At 37.3% G+C, this 18,872-nt stretch overlaps 1 protein-coding gene across 4 annotated transcripts in view; it reads right to left on the reverse strand.

The window, feature by feature from the left end:
• Nucleotides 1-18,872, reverse strand: part of LOC150067326 (polypeptide N-acetylgalactosaminyltransferase 4) — a 75,095-nt gene that overhangs the window by 15,094 nt on the left and 41,129 nt on the right. For all 4 annotated transcript variants that reach the window (XM_090328364.1, XM_090328365.1, XM_090328367.1 and 1 more), the window contains one exon: nt 17,621-17,701. In XM_090328364.1, coding sequence (XP_090184490.1) covers nt 17,621-17,701 — 81 coding nt within the window. The remainder of the gene's footprint in view (nt 1-17,620; nt 17,702-18,872) is intronic.

Genomic DNA, 18,872 nt, shown 5'->3' on the forward strand with positions numbered 1-18,872 from the left:
AAGCCACATTCAAAAACTGGCAAACTGAATGGATCATCTTTTAGAGGATGAATATTTTATTTATTGTTCTATTCACCATCTAGTATAATATGAACATTATAGTAGGATTAATGATAACTCTATGATTACAGAGTAACAGTAAAATATATTCACAGCTAGGTACTGAAAACCACCCTTCTATTTATTATTCATTAAATCATTTAAACACAGAAAACCCAGAAAGTGAAAGATTTCTATGTGAATTCAGCATACAAGTGTACATTATATTGTCAATTTAATTTGCACATGGAAAACAATGAAGTCTTTCCTCATGCTCCCAAAATAGATGCAATCTGCCTGCCTCTTCTCCAAATCTTGATAATAATTCAGTTTTGCTCTTTATGACAGTTTTTTTTGCTTGCATTCCTGCTATTTGTGGTTCCTGTTATTATCTGTGATAGTGAAGATGGTAGTTTCAATCCTTCTCTTCTGTGTACTAACTATATAATCTGGGACAAATCATTTAACCTCTCTAAGTCTTACTTTTCTTATCAATTAAATGGAAGTATTAATACTGAGCTACATTATATGATGGTTATAAGAATGAAGTTAAGGTTTTAATTTATAGTTTGTGTTAACTCATGTGTCATCAACAATATAATATCATCTCCTTTCACACTCCATTAAATTCTAACGTGCACCTTAATAGAGATTAGATGTCATAATTTTACTTCCAGACCACTGATAATAAGCTAGCTACACCTCTTATGTGTAACGACACACATTTCTTGAATTAAAGGCATTTCTTTACTCATTATATTTCCAGATTTTGTTTGTTTGTTTTTGTTTTTTTTTTGCCAGTCCTGGGCATGGGCTCAGGGTCTGAGTACTGTCCTTGGATTTTCTCAAGGCTAGAGCTCTCCCACTTGAGCCATAGCACCACTTCTGGCTTTTTTCTATGTATGTGCTAGTGAGGATTCAAACTTAGGTCTTTATGCATGGTGGGCAAGCACTCTACCGCTAGGCCAAACTCCCAGCTTCTTTTTTTATTCTCTTTCTAATTTTATGTCTTCTCTTAAAGAACAAGCTATTTAACGGCAGGCAGGAGCTCAATAAATAAGTGAATGAGCCATACTATGTTAAATGAGTCATAGGTGAATGAAGTATATACTTAGTGTAATTTAAAATGAATGCCACCATTCAAAAAAAAAACAAACTCAAACCAAATACTAAGACATTTTCAGATATTATTTTAAAAAAGAAAAACTTTTCATATTTAGACAGCCAACTAAAAACCTTGTGTTTTTAAAACTTAGTAGGCACAATTTCAATATTTAATTTCAAAGTTTTGATCCCTAGGGCTAGAGGCCTGGCTCAAGTGGTAGAGTACTTGAAGGTGGCTCAGGCCAATAAGGCTAGCTCCTCAGCATGCTGAGAGCTGAAGATTGGGTTATGAAGCCAGTACAGGCAGAAAAGTCTGTGAGATTTTTATCTATAGTTAACAACAACAATAACAACAACAACAAAAGCCAGAAGTGGAGCTTTGGTTCAAGTAGTAAAGCACTTGTCTTGAGCAAAAGATGTTTAGGGACAAAATCTATGTATTGAGTTAAAGCTCCAGACTAGAACAAAAAGACAAACAAACAAAACTCCATTATTGCCACTCCCCCCCAAAAAATCTGCTCCTATCTTTTATAATGGATGAAAACTGAGTTCTTAACAAAAACCCAGGACCTAGACAATCTAATATCATGCAGTTAGATCCCGAAATTCTCAAATGTTTTAACAGTTTGCAAAAGATTAAAAATTATATAAGTGGACACAGTTGAGAGAATTATGACATGAAAGTCATAGAAGAATATAATTCATATATGGTATAGAAAAAGAGTACTAGGGCTGGAAGTTTGGCCTAGTGATAGAGTGCTTGCCTAGCATGCACAAAGACCCAGGTTTGATTCCTCAGTACATAGAAAAAGCCAAGAAGTGGTGCTTTTGCTCAAGTGGTGGTGTGCTAGCCTTGAGAAAGCCCAAGGACAGTGCTCAGACCCTGAGTTCAAGCCCTACGTCTGGCAAAATAAATAAATAAATAAATAAAAAGAAAAAGGAGTATCAACACCAGGTTCCAGTGTCTCATGCCAGTAATCCTAGCTATTTAGGAGGCTGAGATCTGAGAATTGCAATTCAAAGCCAGCCAGGGCATGAAAGTCCTTGAGACTCATCTCCAATTAACCACCAGAAAATGGAAGTGGTGCTTTGGCTCAAGTGGTAGGGTACAGTGATAGCTTTGAGCTAAAGACCTCACCGGGACAGCGCCCAGGCCCTGAGTTCAGACCCTACAACTGACAAAAAAGAAAAAAGAAAAAGAAAAAGAGTACTGGTAACAAACACCTCATTATGAACAACTGAAGACAAGATGCTAGGCTAACACGGTGTGCTGTTTCCATCTACTTGTAGGCAAATGGTGTGGTGTTCTCCTTTTGTATTTTGCTGATGGAAGAAATTGGGAAACCAAGAAAAATGACTAGTAAAAAATTTTTTCTCATAACAATTATCATGGGGAAAACCTGTCCAGATAAAAAAACTGAAATCTTTTCATAACTAGTATGAATGAGTATGAACCTGAAAGTTACAGAATCAAGGCGAGTTTTTCACTCTTGCATTGTGCACACATACAAACACACACACACACACACAAATGGCAAAACAGGAAGTTCTTCAGGAGGAAGTGCAATACCATTATGCGCAGCACTAAACAAAAAGGTTTCCTATTTTTTTTTGAGCAGGCACAGAATTTACCAAATAGGCAATATTATCAAAAAAACAATATTCCAGTAAACTTTCCTGATAAATGAGATAGTTGATGCAGATGAGCTTTCTGTCACAATCACATTTACCTATGGACCTGCTTTTCAGGAGTCACTCTTTGGGGGGCCCCATAGTTTGGTCAAAATTCATACCCAAACCTTGCTTCTTCCTGCCTTGACAAATAATGTGACTATTGGCCAGTCTAAGTTTGAGAAGCCTCTCAGCACTCTTCCTGTGCCCCCCAATAACCAGAAAGGATGGGCTCATTTGCTTTAATATCATGAGTTTATCTCCTCTTCTCCATTCCCTAAATTACTGCTCTAGATCAACCCCTTATGCATTCCTAATGTATTTGCCTTTTTCTCCATGCCTCTAGTCTGTCTTCAGACCTTCCTATTTCACTTGAGTAACTTTCTAGCAACTTCTAAATTCATTATTTGATTGGTTCTTCCAAAGTTCTTAGGGTAAATTGAAATACCTACAAGTGACATTCCATATCTTCATGATTCATCGTCCTCTCCTGCTCCTGCCTCACTGCTGGTTATTTGTCCAATGGCATCCAAAGCTATAGCCAATCTGAAATGGCCAGTTCTCTGTATTTCTTTCTTTCTCAAGTCTTCTTTCCTTTGCTCTTGCCTATCTCTGGTCCTGTTCCCTTTAATGGAAAACTTCTGAATACCTCTGATTAACTTTCTGTTAATTTTGTATTAATTCTCCAGGGCTTGGGTATATGTATATACACAATTGCACCCACCACACACTCCATCTAAACACTCCAACAATGAGGATCATAGCAAGTTAGGCACACGTCACTGTTATTGAATTTACTCCTTTCCTTTGTATATGTCCACGTCTTGCTATGTACCAGGTACTCAACAAATGTACTGAATAAAAGCACAAATGTAGTCTAGCTAACTTCTTTTCTTGATCCTTTTCTGTCTACTTATTCTTCAACCTACTTCATGTGGCTTATGTTTGTATTTCTCCAGCAAAACAGTTCTTCAAGGATGAGGGTGTGGCTCAAGAGGCAGAATACCTGCCTAGCAAGTGCAAGACCTTGAGTTCAAACCCAAGTACCTTAAAAAAAAAAAAAAAACAGTTCAAAAGATTATCAATAGTCTTTGCTGAATGCATCATACTTTATTTTCACACATGTTTCCCCTCTGTGCTTTCAGCCATGTTGATCTGGCCTATCTTGACATGCTCCTCCTCTCCGGCCTGCTATGATACTATCCTCTTAGGTACTCTACTTCCTCCTGCCCCCCCCCCCTTTTCAGCAGGCTAATCCTCTTTTATAATATAGTTTTATTAAAATTTACTAAAGTTAAGTTCTACATCTTTAAAAAATAAATAATTTGAAATCAATGTGAATATTAGAATATAGTAAATGTATACTTATGGGGTATTAATACCCAGTCTTCCTGCAATTACCAAGAAAGCTCCAGATTAGTACTTCTCAAACTTTATTGTATGCAAACTACCCAGAGGTCTTACTACAACGCAAAAATCTGATTTGGTAGAAGAACTTGAGAATATGTATATTTTTACTAGGTTCCCAAGTGATAAACTTGAATAAACTGTCCATGGATCACACGCAAAAGCAAGTTTTAGATATCAACTCTCGTGCCTCCTGAACACTTTCTTTAATGGCATCTCATGCACACTAGTGCATAGTCAGTGTTCCCAGTTTATACTCTCCTCGGACCATGTAGCACTCTCACTGACCTAGGCTTAAGCCACCGCCCTGAACATAGCAACCACAGAAATCCAGCTCATCTTTGGTGAATGCTGAGCTTCACTCACTTAGGGGTTTGCATAACCCTATCTAGAAAAATAACTAATTCCATATGTACTGGCCTTTCTACTCTGAAAACTGGTTGGTCCTAATCTCCATGAAAAGCAGAGGAAAACAAGTTTCATTTATAGTGGTTGGATCAAAATCTCCATCTTGGAATATGGAATGGCTTAAGGAAGGATGAAAGTAGGAAAACCAGATACAAATATTGGTCCCTCCCTAGTATTCTCCATTAAAAGTAGCTTTGGTTAAATTCTTTAAAAATTCATTTTCTCATTACATGTAGGAAAATAGTGACTGAATATGCTGTAGGAAAATTATAGAAGTTAATGGTTGGATAGAACAGCTATAGCCTTAGCATGAAGTTGGAATGGGAGAATAAAAAAGCTTCACTAAAGAAAAACACATGACAGGCAAAAGCATTACCACTGTTGCCAGGAGAACTGCCTGGAAAGAGTGCTAAAGCAAAATCTAAAAATAAACAAATATATTCACAAGCATATTCATAATTTGTAATAGAAAACCTATAACTGTCATCTCCTTTGACTAATAAATACATAAAAAAGTCATAGCACTTAATAGAGAAATAAACAGTTCTTAACAACTGAATATTAATATCACAGAGAATACTTGCTCTCTAAAAGTTTTAAGCACAGTGAGTAATACTTTATTCTGAAATTAAAACATCTTTTCCTCAATTCTGAGAATTTAAAAAATGAAAAAAAATATTTTTGGCATAATCTGATTTTTCTTTTTCAGAGGCACTGAGGAATAAACCTGCTTGCTAAACAGGTACTCTATCACTTGAGATACACCTCCAGCCCTGTTTTGCACTGGTTGTTTTCTAGGCGGGGTCGGCAGGGTCTTACTTACGTGCAGGTGAGCCTGGGCTATGCTCTTCTTACCTGTGCTGGGGATTATAGATACTCACAACTGTACCAAGCTATTATATTTCCTCTAAAATTGGGATAATAATCACATGGCACAGTGATCAGTTACCGGGTAACATGGCCTCACAAACTTTCTTCAGATTCTCAAGTAACCAGGGATTATAGGTTTTAGGCCACAACACCCACCTTGAACTTTCTTTTCTCACTTAACTTCATGTCAGAGAGATTGCTTTTCTCAGGGATGGGACTCTAGAAAATGATCCTCTGATATGTTTGGTACCCCAAATGTAAAATAGCCATATATTTATTAAATTTACAATTTATAGAATACTTTAAATGAATGGTTTTTAGAGAACAGAACAAGAAAAGTTGTTTTATTTATTTATTTTTCTCTCCTTGTGCCAGTTCTGGAGTTTGAACTCAGGAACTGGTCCACTGCCCTCTTGGCCTATTTGCTCAAGGTTAGTGGTCTACCACTTGAGCTACAACTCTACTTCTTACTTATTTTTGGTGGCTAACTGGTGATAACAGCTTCATGAACCTTCCTGCCCAGGCTAGCTTTGAAATATAATCCTCAGCTTTCAGTTTCCTGAATAGCTAGGATTACAGGTGTGAGCCAACAGTATGAGGACAACATTTCAAAGTTTTAAAGTTTTGAAAAAATTTTTCTTGCCAGTCCTGGGACTTGAACTCAGGGCCTGGACACTGTTCGTGGGCCTTCTCAAAGCTAGCGCTCTACCCCTTGAGGCATAGCACCACTTCTGGCCTTTTCTGTATATGTAGTACTGAGGAATCGAACACAGGGCTTCATGCATGCTAGGCAAGCACTCTACCACTAGGCCAAACTCTTGGCTTATGTCTTGAAATTTTAAAAAATATTTTACTAGCTACTAAATTGTATAGAAAGCACGACGTTTTCTAAAATTACCAATCTGTAAGTTTATTTTGTAGTCAAATTCTTCAAATTTCTACTGCTTTTCCAAAGCACACAATTGAGTTTGCTTTATCTTAGTGATGAATTTACAGTTCTGTTCTGAATTTAGATTATCCTTTGCTCAGCCTGGTACTTTGCCAGATTACATAATTTCCTTGAAGTTCCACCTTTAATGATAAGGAAATAACTGCTATACACATAGCTCTGTTATATGCTCAGGCTGAAAGAGGTAAACAGTCTGAGAAGCTATGAACATGGAGCCTGCATCCTTTAGAACTATGTTCATTTCTGTTCTGAGGAATAGGAACAGCAAAAGAAAAAGAGGTTGGAAGAGATGGCATGAATCTTGAAAATAGCCATACCATTACAAAAGTGCCTTAACTCTTTAGGAAAACTAAAGCAATAAGCAAACCCCTAGGGTTTGGTCATGCTTTTGACCTTTAACTACAAGACTTCCAGCTAGGGCCTAGAAGTTTGGCATAGTGAGAAAATGCTTATCTAGCATGCATGAAGACCCAGGTTCGACCCCTTGGGATCTGGAAGCAAATCTGGAAGTGGTGTTTTGGCTCAAGTGGTAGAACTCTAGCCTTGAGAAAGTCCAAGAACAGTGCTCAGGCCCCAAGTTCAAGCCAGGAATGGCAAAAAAAAAAAAAAAAAAAAGATTTCCAGCCAATAAATTGATATTTACCAAGAAAACATAGTTCTGTCTAAAAATAAATGTCAACAGAAAGATAGGATTTCTTTTATAAAAATCACACTAGCCAGAGGTGGTGGCTCATGTCTGCAATCTTAGCTACTCAGGAGGCTGAGCTCTGAGGATTGGGTTTCAAAGCCAGTACTAAAGACCATGAAACTCTTATCTCCAATTAACCACTAGAAAACCAGAAATGACACTGTGGCTCAAGGGGTGGAGCAGTAACCTTGAGCTGAAGAGCTGAGGGACAACGCCCAGGCCCAGAGTCCAAGCCCCAGAACAACAACAACAAAAAAAAAATCACAAGAGCTAAATCTGATGGCAACTACTACCTCCACAAGGAAGAAAACACCTGTCCCAACCAGAACTCACAACAATAACAACAAAGAAAACTTCTGCTACAAATAACAAAAATATAAAATTAGTGTTGGGTAAGATGGGAACCTGGGCAGAGCTACAGCAAAGCAGTAACAACAATGTCTGACAAGGGAGGTATAGTCATTATATCTATGTGAAACAGATTAAAGATATGACAGCTCAAACAATTGTATCTGGAAGCTGAATCTATAGAATTAGGCTTAAACAACCTATAACCAGCAGCCATATGGCACACCTTTTGGATAATCTGTAAGAGACTTAAATATTTGTTCCATCCAGGCCTCGACTGCCTTCCTCACTTCCAAGCTATGTAACAAGGCAAGGTGCCTAACCTCTTCAAGGCTGATGTGAGGAATCAGACAATGTGTATGTTTAAGTCAGGAGGTAAAATGCTTAGTAGTACATGAAAAATGGTGGCTATTTTTATGGCACCCACAGGAATGTAATTAGGACTGCTTCTAAATCAATTCAGTGAACTTTAAAATACTTATCTTCCATGTTACATTCCTAGATGAGCAATTCAACCTTACGGTTGGCAGCTCTCCTCAAATTATTTTGTAAGTCCAATGCAAAGCTAATCAGCATTCCAGTGGGTTGTTTTCTGGGAACTGATGAAAAAAGTTCTAAAGCTCATATAAAGAAATGAAGGGCAACAATATACAATAATCATAAAAAACTACATTATTTTAAAAGAAATATTGTAAAGCCACAATAAGTAAGGTATAAGAATTGATCGGATCCAAATGGAATGCCAAGACAGAAGAGAATGTCTCAAATAGAACAAAATGTTCAATAAAGGTAATGAAAGGCAAAACACAATGCACATGGATGGCTTGCTCTAACCTCATAACCTAATAACTAAATGAATATTTGCGGAATTTCAGATTTCATTGTTAAAGATTAAACCTCAAAAAGAACAGCTAAGGATGTATTTTGCACAGAATCCAGACATATCATAAGATGAAATTAATACTTATCCAATAGTTAATGCAGTTAAGCCTGGCAATAATCAGCAACATAATTCAAAGGGAAATGACAAACAGGAAATCATATTTGTAACATATAGCAAAGGGTCAACCTTTTGAATACTTACAAGTCAATTTTTAAATGAATAAAACACGATGGGAAAACACATCTATTCCTCAAGACTCAAGTGACGATTAATCATAAAACCAAGTCAAAAGCTCCTAAGTCACTACACAATGAACTTGGTAATAAAAATTGATAATATCTGTTGCTTATTGAACTTAAGGCTTTTAACATACTAAACAATTAAAAACAGCTACATACTTAATATAGTTAAAAGTAAACAGGAACTCATGAATTACCAGTAAAAATAAGCATTTGTATATTTTAGAGTGAAATGAACTTTATAAAACTTAAAAAAAATAAGTTTCTATCCTTTAATCCAATAGTTCTTCAAATACAGAACGTGGTAGCTTATGCCTGTAATTTTAGCTACTCAGGAGGCTGAGATCTGAGGATTGAGGTTCAAAGTCAGCCCAGGCACTAAAGTCTGTGAGATTCTTATCTTCAGTTAACCACTAGAAAACTGGAAGTGGTGCTGTGGCTCAAGGGGTAGGGCGGTAGGCTTGAGCTGCAAAGCCCAGGGACAATGCTCAGGATGAGTTGAAACCTCATGACCAACAAATATATAATTTGTTTCTATATCAGGTGCCTGGGAGACTGCTCTTACTAAGCACTGACTCCTTACATGGGCCCACAGATTAACAGAAAGCAGCATTACAGGCTTGGCCTCCCTGCCTCAGTACCTGTCTTAACTCTGAGCCATTCTCTGCAAGTCAGTCACCTTGGATTCCAAGAAGACAGGATGATGACAGTATCTCCTGACAAGCGTTAAAGATAACCCCCAAGCGACAGTGACTTTGTTATCATGAGCAGGCCTGGCCAGATCATTCCAGAGATGTAGATCTCCAGACCTCCCCTCAGACCACATTTGTGACCTCACCACTTAATAAATATTCAGCTTTTATACCTGCCTCAATTCTTCTACTATGTACTGGTACTGGGGCTTGGACTCAAGCTTTTCTTATTTTCCTTCAAGGCTAGTACTTGCCACTTCAGACTTTATGGAGGTAAGAGTCTCATGGAATTTTCTGCCTGGGCTGGCTCTAAACTAGCATCCTCAAATCTCAGTCTCTGGACAGGCTAGGATTACAGGCATGAGCCAAAAGCAGGTCTGGAGGCACAAGTGAAGTGTTGGGAGTGCCAGCTGAGCAAATAAGATGACTAAGTTTAGTCTCTGAGTTCAGACACAGAGGGAAGGAGAGACAGAGAGACAGAGACAGAAGAAGATGGCAGCAGGGAGGGAGAGAAAGAAAGAGAAAGGAAGTATATGGTACATATAGGATATTCAGGAGTTCTGCTGATCAGATCTTTCCCTTTAAAAAATTAGAACTTCATTGTTTGTTATAAAGTGAGATTATATTTTGAATTGTGATATATAATAACATAATTTCCATTAAATTTTTTTTTTTTACTTGGAGGGGCTGAGAGTTTGGCCTCATTGGTAGAATGCTTGCCCAGCATGCACAAAGACGTGGGTTCAATTCCTAGGTACCACATACATAGAAAAAGCCAGAAGTGATGCTGTGGTTCAAGTGGTAGAGCTCTAGCCTTGAGAAAAACCCAAGGACAGTGCTCAGGTCCTGAGCTCAAGTCCAATACTGGCAAAAAAAAATATTACTTGGAAATAATTTCAAGTTTACAGCAAAGCTGCGAGCATAATGGAATACCAATTAAAATAATATTTAGCAAGTTATTATGTAAAAATAACAGTATATCAATAGATGGTATATGCAGTGTTGTAAATGTTAAGTTCAAAAACAGGAAAAAAGGAGAGAGGAGGAGGAGAGATGGTGCAACACAAGTACAGGCTTACTAGGAAAAAAATTCTGCAAGGGAGAGCCTTTGGCCAATGCCAGAGACTGACTGTGCTTACAAGCTAAAGTACTTATAATGAGCCTGAATAAATGCTAGAATTGTCTAGGGAGGTGGTTTGAAACTAATTAATGGCAGGAAAAATGGTGGGAAATAAGGTCACAGTTGGACACAGGAAGAGTACTGAGGAGCCACAGTGCCATTTCTGATTTTTGGTGATTACTGGAGATAAGAATCTCTTGGGCTTGCAGTGCTTGGGCTGGCTTTGAATCATGATCCTCAGATCTCAGCCTCCTGAGCAGCTAGGATTACAGGCGTGAGCCACCATGCCTGGCTAACACTGATACTCTTACAGAGAATTCAATGTATATTCAACTCCATTTTTTTTTTTTTTTGCAGTGCTGGGGATTGAACTTAGGACCTCAAATATGCTAGGCAATTGTTTTAATGTCTTGTAAAATGATTTTTCACTGACCAGGGTCAAATTTGGAATCCTATTGTATTTAGTTGTCATAAAATACAGAATATCTTATAATATTCTTTCTACTCATATACTACTTTTATCTAATACCTTACTAAAAGCCAATTAGCTTGTGTTCCTTTTTTGAGGCTACTGGTATAAACAATATTGACATTTTTGAATAAAAATCCTTGTGGGTAGATCTTATTGTTTCTTGGCTTTTTTTCTTTCCACAGTATTGGGATTTGAACTCAGGATTTTGTGCTTAGTAGGCAGGCATTCTATTGCTTGGGCCACATTTCTAGCTATCTTACTATTTCTTTAGGATGATTTACTATGCATTGTTTACAGTCTGGCAGAAAGCAGAAATATCAATAGGGGACTTAACAGAGAAGATACCGAGAACTCAAGGTGGTTTGCAGCTCAGAAAGGCTAAACCCAAGCTTTAGGATAAGAGAGATGGATAGCAAATGCTAGAAACAACTATTGCCCAGGACTGGGAAACAAAAGAAAGAGGTTAAGATATTTGAGACTACACACTTGAAGGGCTCCTGTAGAACTGAAATGGTTTGTACATAAGGAGGAAAGAGGAATGCGCACTGAAAAGACATTTGGATAAGGAACAGGAAATGCCTGGCATTCTTTCTCCATCTCCTCTTTAACTTAAAACAAAGTAACTCATATGTACTTTACCAAAATACCCCAAATAGATATATGGAAAGTAAAAGAATTTTGTATTCAACTGACCAAAAAAAAAATAATTTTGCCACCATAAACACTGAAACCTGCCAAAAATTTGCAGAGGGCTTTGGAAGTTTTAAACGAAAACTGAGGTTCTCAGTGGCCATCATCAACTACAGCAAAACAACAAGATACTGTAGGAATTAGGAAAAAGCAGAGATCAAATTATCTTGAAAATTCACTAACTGGAAAAGCCAATCCACACCAATGTGAAATTTATGAGGCAGGCACCCTTTTAAATTTGTGCTTGTGTGGTTGTGTACTGGATGGTAACTGCTATTGATGTCTGACTGCCTCGGAATGCAAAAGGAAGGACTCTGAAGTAGGCAAGGACTGGTGCAGAGCATTAACAGTCACTTAACCAAGATTATGAGCTATTAAATCTTTCTGAGGCCTTAACAGAGTTTCTAAAACTTGACTTCGGAAAACATTAAAAACTGACTGAGAAGTTGACTTGGCAGACTTGCTGACTACTTCCGCCAAATAACTTCCTATCGAGTGGTCAAATAAAGAGTAATACCAAATAACCCAAACCCAGATGGGCAGAGGTACGCATAACAGCTGCAAGATAATACTCATTCTCCTCAAACAAGCCCCAAACAAATGGCAGTACACCAGGCTCTGGGTCAGCAGGAAGCTCTTTATGGCTGCCAGTCCAGGAGACAAGCACTTTTCACAGCACCACCTGAGCCATTTCCTGTGTGAAAGGCTTGCTGCTGCTCTTGCATTCCTCCGGGTGCATTTCTTCTCATCTCAGAGGATGTGGCTCTTCCACAGGAAGAGGAAGGACTCGGTTGTTATGGGATTGTGTGTGTGTGTGTGTGTGTGTGTGTGTGTGTGTGTGTGTGTGTGTGTGTGTGTGTGTGTGTGTGCTGAGAGCTGTGAGGCATTTTCAGCATGCCTCAGTCTCAGCTGTGGGAACCTGGGATGCAACTTCGATTCCCAGACCAGGGGCAGGCAGTGTCACTGGTGGGGGGAGTCACAGTACAGAAATTCAGTGCCTCAGGAAGCGAACAGAAAAAAATACCTGGAGTTTCAACATCCTGTATTCGGAGAAATGTATTAGGTTTTCTAAAGGAAATTACAACATGTATTTATTCTATTTGGGTCCCCCAAATAGCATGTTTTACAAAATCCTTTTGTACAGTTGCCTTTCTTTTAACAAAACAAAACATACATCATATATAGGAAGGCTTAACCTTTAAACCAATTTTGTTGGCAGGAATCAGAAACAAGTTCACTGGATAAAGCAGTATTTACCTGGGAATACTTAGTTAAAACTTGAGTACTACAAAATATTTGTTAAATATATTATATTTTCTTTCTCCGTGATTGAAATTTAACAGGAAGGAAGCTCAGACCAGTCTGTTTTCAGTACACCTCAATCAAGTACTTAGGACTTACTGTAACAACTCCTCTTTACTTATAGATTAATTGTAAAAGAATTCTGTGGGCTGGGAGTGTGGCCTAGTGGTAGAGTACTTACCTAGCATGCACGAAGCCCTAGATTCAATTTCTTGGTACCACATATACAGAAAAAGCCAGAAATGATGCTGTGGCTCAAGTGACAGAGAGCTAGCCTTGAGCAAAAAAAAAAAAAAAATCCAAGCACAGTGCCCAGCTCAGTAGAAAATAAAAAAGAATTCTGTTAAAGTCTCTGGTCTATATACCATTGATCTCCTTCACAGTGACACTAAAAGCCAAGCTATTCATATCTCTAGATTTAGAAAAACATGCCATGTTCCTTTAAGACTGTTTTTTTCTTTCTTTAAAAAAAATCTCAAAACACATTTCTTAAAAAGGTCAGCTCACATTCACAACTGTCATTTTTTGGTAGCATATGGGCCCTGGTGTGCTTTAAAAGCAAGGATCTAACTGACCTAGAAATAGTCTCCATTTCATCTTCATTGTATTGTCTTCTCTATTTTGTGGATTTGAACACAAGTAAATGGTAGGTGAGCTGTGGAAACATATTTTTCTTCATTTAATTTAGTTTATTATACCGTATGTCGTATTGCTTAAATGATTTGTACAATTTATTCCACATCTTAATTGCAAAGGAAATGATTATGGATTATTCCTCAAATATTGTAAGAATTTGTTATGTAATTCACCATCTGGAAGGTTTAACATGTAACTTTTTGAGATAATCCTACACCTGATGTATCACTGAAGTTAAGAGTCTCTCAATGAAAGTGGGATAGCTTGAAGGAGGCATTAGGCTAGAATCCAGAGGCCTGCATGCCACAAATGCTTGTGTGCATTTCCTTCAAATTCTTACAACAGGGCCTGGGAGACAATGCTCTGACACTACAATGCCAGTCCCCTAAAGCTCAGAAAGCAGCTACAAAGTTACAATCATAGTCTCACAATCAAACACAAAGTTTAAAAACTTAAAACACTTTACCCACTCTAAACTGAGAGGATATCTACACAGACCCAAGAAAGTCAGCAGATAGAAAAGTAGAAAAAGCAGGTAGATACGCAACATGATTTTTAGCAACTTACTTTGAAAAGTAAAGGAGGAAAACCCGAGGACAACAGATTACACATGCCATTGGATACTTTCAAAGTTATCCACTTTCAAGACATACATTTTAGTTTAGAGACATTTAAGTTCACATACACTGTGTTCTTTCAAGTAAGTCTTTCCAAATCTTTGCTTACATAAGCAGTTAGGAACTGAAATAACTCTCAACTGCTTATGCAATGTTGTCTGGTAACCAGGATGCACTGTTGCCACAACACTAAGAAGCGTTCTCTGTGGATCTGCGGGCCTCTTCTTGGTGTGTCTATATATTTATTTTGTCAATACCTTAATAGTGTTTCACGTAGCATATAACATATGTTGGTTCCCAGGAAAGTAATTTTTTTTCCTAAAATCTTTCTAAATGAGAAACCAATAAGCTTTGCTGAAAAACATGCATCAGATGACATTTAGGGGGGAAGAGGGCTCCTCCCAAACTCTTGCAAACAGCAGAGTATTCAGCTGATGGCTTTTCCTGATCCTAGCACGGAAAGGATGATTCCTTTTCTCTAGGAACCTCTCTGCCAAGATGAGGACAAGCCAGGAGATATTCTCAGCTATCCCTAAGATTACTCAGGGTTACACCTTACTGTCCCTAGAGAAAGGAGATAGGGAATCCCACAGCTGACATCCCATCTGTCAGGAAATCCTCTTGGCTCTGCCTTCAAAATGTATCCAGGACCGGATCTTTTATTACTACTTCCTCTGCTATTGACCTGGGTTGAGCCACTATTGCCTTGTGACTAAGCATTTCATTGGCTTCCTAATTACTCTCCTTGTACCCCTATTACCACTTCCAGTCTGTTCACACCCAGAATCCAGAGAGCACCTGCTAGGGCATAAGTCAAATCTTGTCCTTTCTCCATAGAAAACCTTCTGGGGGTTCCTCTCTCATTGTGGATCTGACTTTCCATGGTTGATCCTTCTGACCCAGAGTCCTTCTCAGATACTCACTTTACTGTCTTCCCTCATTTCTATAGTCCTTCACTGCAACATCATGTGACTCTTGTCCTGACCCTGTGACCTAATCTGTAGCTGTCAATACTATTTTATTTTTAAATCTGCCTGTGCTGCCTTGATTTTGGATTATATCATAAAGTTTGTTTTTTATTAGTCTTTTGAATGGTAAGTGGCACAGAGTGGTTATTCAGTAGATGCTTATTAGAGACATGTGTATATGGGTATCTTCCCAAGATGCTGCCATACTTGTCACTTACAGAGGCAGACACTGTAAAGAGCCTAAACCAGCTCTGTGCGTGTGCACATTTGCACATGCACATACTCATCTATGCCTGTGATTCTCAGCATCAGGGAGTTGGAGGTAGGAGAATCATGAGTTTGAGGATAGCCTGGACTACAAGTGAGACTCTTATTATACATATACATATACCCATATATATATGATATATCACATATTAAGTATATATTCTTTTATATACCTTAAGTATATGTACAGTAGATACATATATACACATATATACATATTACATGTACATATACTTAAGAATATAACTCCTATAAATAACAAACTTTCTTCAATTTATCCTCTTCAGGAGGATTGGAGATCTCAGACACTCTATGTAGCCACATCATGTATCAATACTAATGCTAAATGTCCAAAAAGAATTTTTTTTTCAGTGCTAGGGATCGAATCCAGAGCCTCAAGAATGTTAGGCTGAACTAGTGAAGTTCTGATGACAAACATTAGTCACAGTTTTGCAAAACCTAAGTAAATAAAAATATTAAGAGATATAAACATCATCTTGAAGTAAAATAACTTTAGAAAATGAGTATAGTATATCATAAGTAACTTATAGTCAAAGCAAAGATTCAGGCATTGGAGAAGATGCATATCTTAAAATGTCTAGATGCCAGAAAGTACTATACGTTTAAAGAAACTTTTTTTACAACAAAGAGTTTTAAATGCACATTGATAACAGCTTATTTTAACCTTCAAATATTATATCAAATTTCCTGCTAGGCATTAGCAACCGAAGTGTAAACCACAGAGATACCATAACTTCTCTGGAGTAAGACAGCATAGGTAATATTATCAGTATACTTAGGTTTCAAAACCATCCTAAATATTACATTAAATCAAGGGAGAACAAGAATAGAAGCCAATTATTTTTTATATCACATAAAATAATGTCTTTAGTCTTCAAAAAAAATAAAAATCTTCACACTGTTGCTGGGGATCTACCTTAGTGTTAGGGTGCTTTAAAAAAAAAAACTGCTTAAAGGCTGGGAGTTTGGTAGTGGTAGAGTGCTTGCCTAGTATGCATTAAGACCCAGATTTGACTCCTCAGTACCACATACATAGAAAAAGCTCAAAGTGGTGCTGTGGCTCAAGTGGTAGAGTTCTAGCCTTGCAAAAGCCCAAGGACAGTGCTCAGGCCCTGAGTTCAAGCTCCAGGACTGGTAAAAACAAAACAAAAACCACACCTGTTTAAGGCCCTATGGTTTGAACCCAGTAAATAATCAAAGTACATTATATACATGCATGAAAATTTTATAAAGAAACTCACTATTTTATATAGTTAAAATATACCAATAAAATACATATCCTTTTTTTTTTTAAGGTATAAAAAACTGGTCCCCAGTGGCTCACTCCTGTAATCCCAGTTACTCAGGAAGCTGAGATTTGAGGATCATGGTTCAAAGCCAGCCCAGGTAGGAAAGTCTGTGAGACGCCTGTCTCCTATTAACCACCAGAGAGGTGGAAGTAGAGCTGTGGCTCAAGTGATAAGAGTGCAGCATTAAGTAAAAAGCTCAGACAGAGTGCCCAGTACTAAGTTAATTTTTTCCCCCCAGTCGTGGGGCTTGAACTCTGGGCCTGGGCACTGTCCCTGAGCTCTTCAGCTCAAGACCACCACCCTACCCTTGAGCCACAGCACCACTTCCAGTTTTTTCTAATGGTTAATTGGAGATAAGAGTCTCACAGACTTTAATACTCAGGCTGGCTTTAAACAGTGATCCTCACTCAGATCTCAGTCTCCTGAGTAGCTAGGATTACAGGTGTGAGCCACTGTGCCCAGTTTTCTTTCTTTCTTTCTTTCTTTCTTTCTTTCTTTCTTTCTTTCTTTCTTTCTTTCTTTCCTTCTTTAAAGGTGTTTTCATTTGTACGTTTTAATTTTTGAAGAATCCATAAAGAGACTAACAAAAACCAACGGAGATGACTACTCTAAAAAGTCTACAAGTTTAGTTATTCTGACAGGCAAATAACACAGCAGGAAATCTCTGGGATGGGAAGTTAAAAGTCATTTTGTGGCATCTTAACAGAAGAGACAATGATATGAGTTAGACTGAGCACAGAGCCTAAAAATACTCTTGAAATGGGCACTGCTCTCTCTTGTGGCTTATTAGATATATTACAAGTAAAATTTTTTGCATAATACCTTGCTGTGCAAAAACAGTAAGCTACTTAGGCTCACGCTCTATCCTCTCCTTTACATGCTGTTTAAGGAAACATATTGTGCTAAATAAACACTACTTTAATTAAAAATAAGAACTTACTGTAGTAGAATCAAAAGAAAGGATGTCCACAACAGGGGGAGAAGAACTTTGCAAATCGATTATATCAAGCTTTGGATTAATCTGTGTGTACAAATGAAAAAAGTTAATGTGACATTTTTATACTATAAGATACTGGATGAAATTTATCATATAGGATAATTCTAATATAGTATAAAATTATATAAGCATATTTGTTAACATGAGTACCAAGTAACTACTAGTCTACAAAGTATCAGTGCATTAGAAAAGATAGTGACAAAATTCAATTTACCACAGGAATAAAGTCATTTTTACATTAAAAATCAAAGTGGTTGATCTACACAAGAATATTTAATAAAATGACCCACCTCAAAAGCTGTAGAAAAATATCCTAGCCAGTTCATTAAGAGAAGAAATAAAAGTATTATAAGATATAACAATTTTTTAAAGTATCATTCATATATAAAATGATTCCCTATGAAAAAAATCTCAAAAAGAATCGTTTGTTAAATCATTAGTACTAATAAGCCACTCATCAAAATTGCATATATAGTATGTGTATGTATATATTGCACTCATGTGTATATGTGCAATATATAACACATAACAACATGCAATATACATATCTGTACATGTATGCTCACATATGTATGCATGTAAAATCATGTATAAAGCAGATCATGTTGCTAGAAAATGAGAAAATATACCACTAATAATACCATAAAATTTTAAAATCATCAAAATACATGGAGATATGTAGGACTTACGGGTTAAAAAAAAGCTTTCACATTAATGAAGACTCAAATAAATGGAAAGTGCCACACATAGAGCTCAGAGGCTGAGAGTTGTACACAGGAAAAGTAAGCATGGTAAGAAACAGAAACACAAATGAACAGTGGGAAAATGGCATAGTTTTAAAACTAATCTACATCACAGATCCCTTCCTACTACTGCATACAGGTAGACAGCAGATAAATTAGAAATCTAAATGTTGGGGCCTAGTGGTAGAGTGCTTGCCTAGCATGCACGAAGACCAGGTTCAATTCCTCGGTACTACATATATAGAAAAAAAGCTGGAAGTGGTGCTGAGGCTCAAGTGGTAGAGCTCTAGCTTTGAGAAAGTCCAAGGACAGTGTTCAGGCCCAAGGCTGGCAAAAAAATAAATAAATAAATAAAAATCTAAACGCTATGCTACAGCCACACAATAAATAAAAAATAAACACAATGGTTGAAAAAGCATTTTAAAAACAGCAAAAAGCAAAAGCCAAGAAAA

This window comes from Megascapheus bottae, chromosome 2 (genome assembly GCF_031878675.1).
Source record: "Megascapheus bottae isolate mThoBot1 chromosome 2, mThoBot2.hap1, whole genome shotgun sequence".
Taxonomy (NCBI): domain Eukaryota; kingdom Metazoa; phylum Chordata; class Mammalia; order Rodentia; family Geomyidae; genus Megascapheus; species Megascapheus bottae.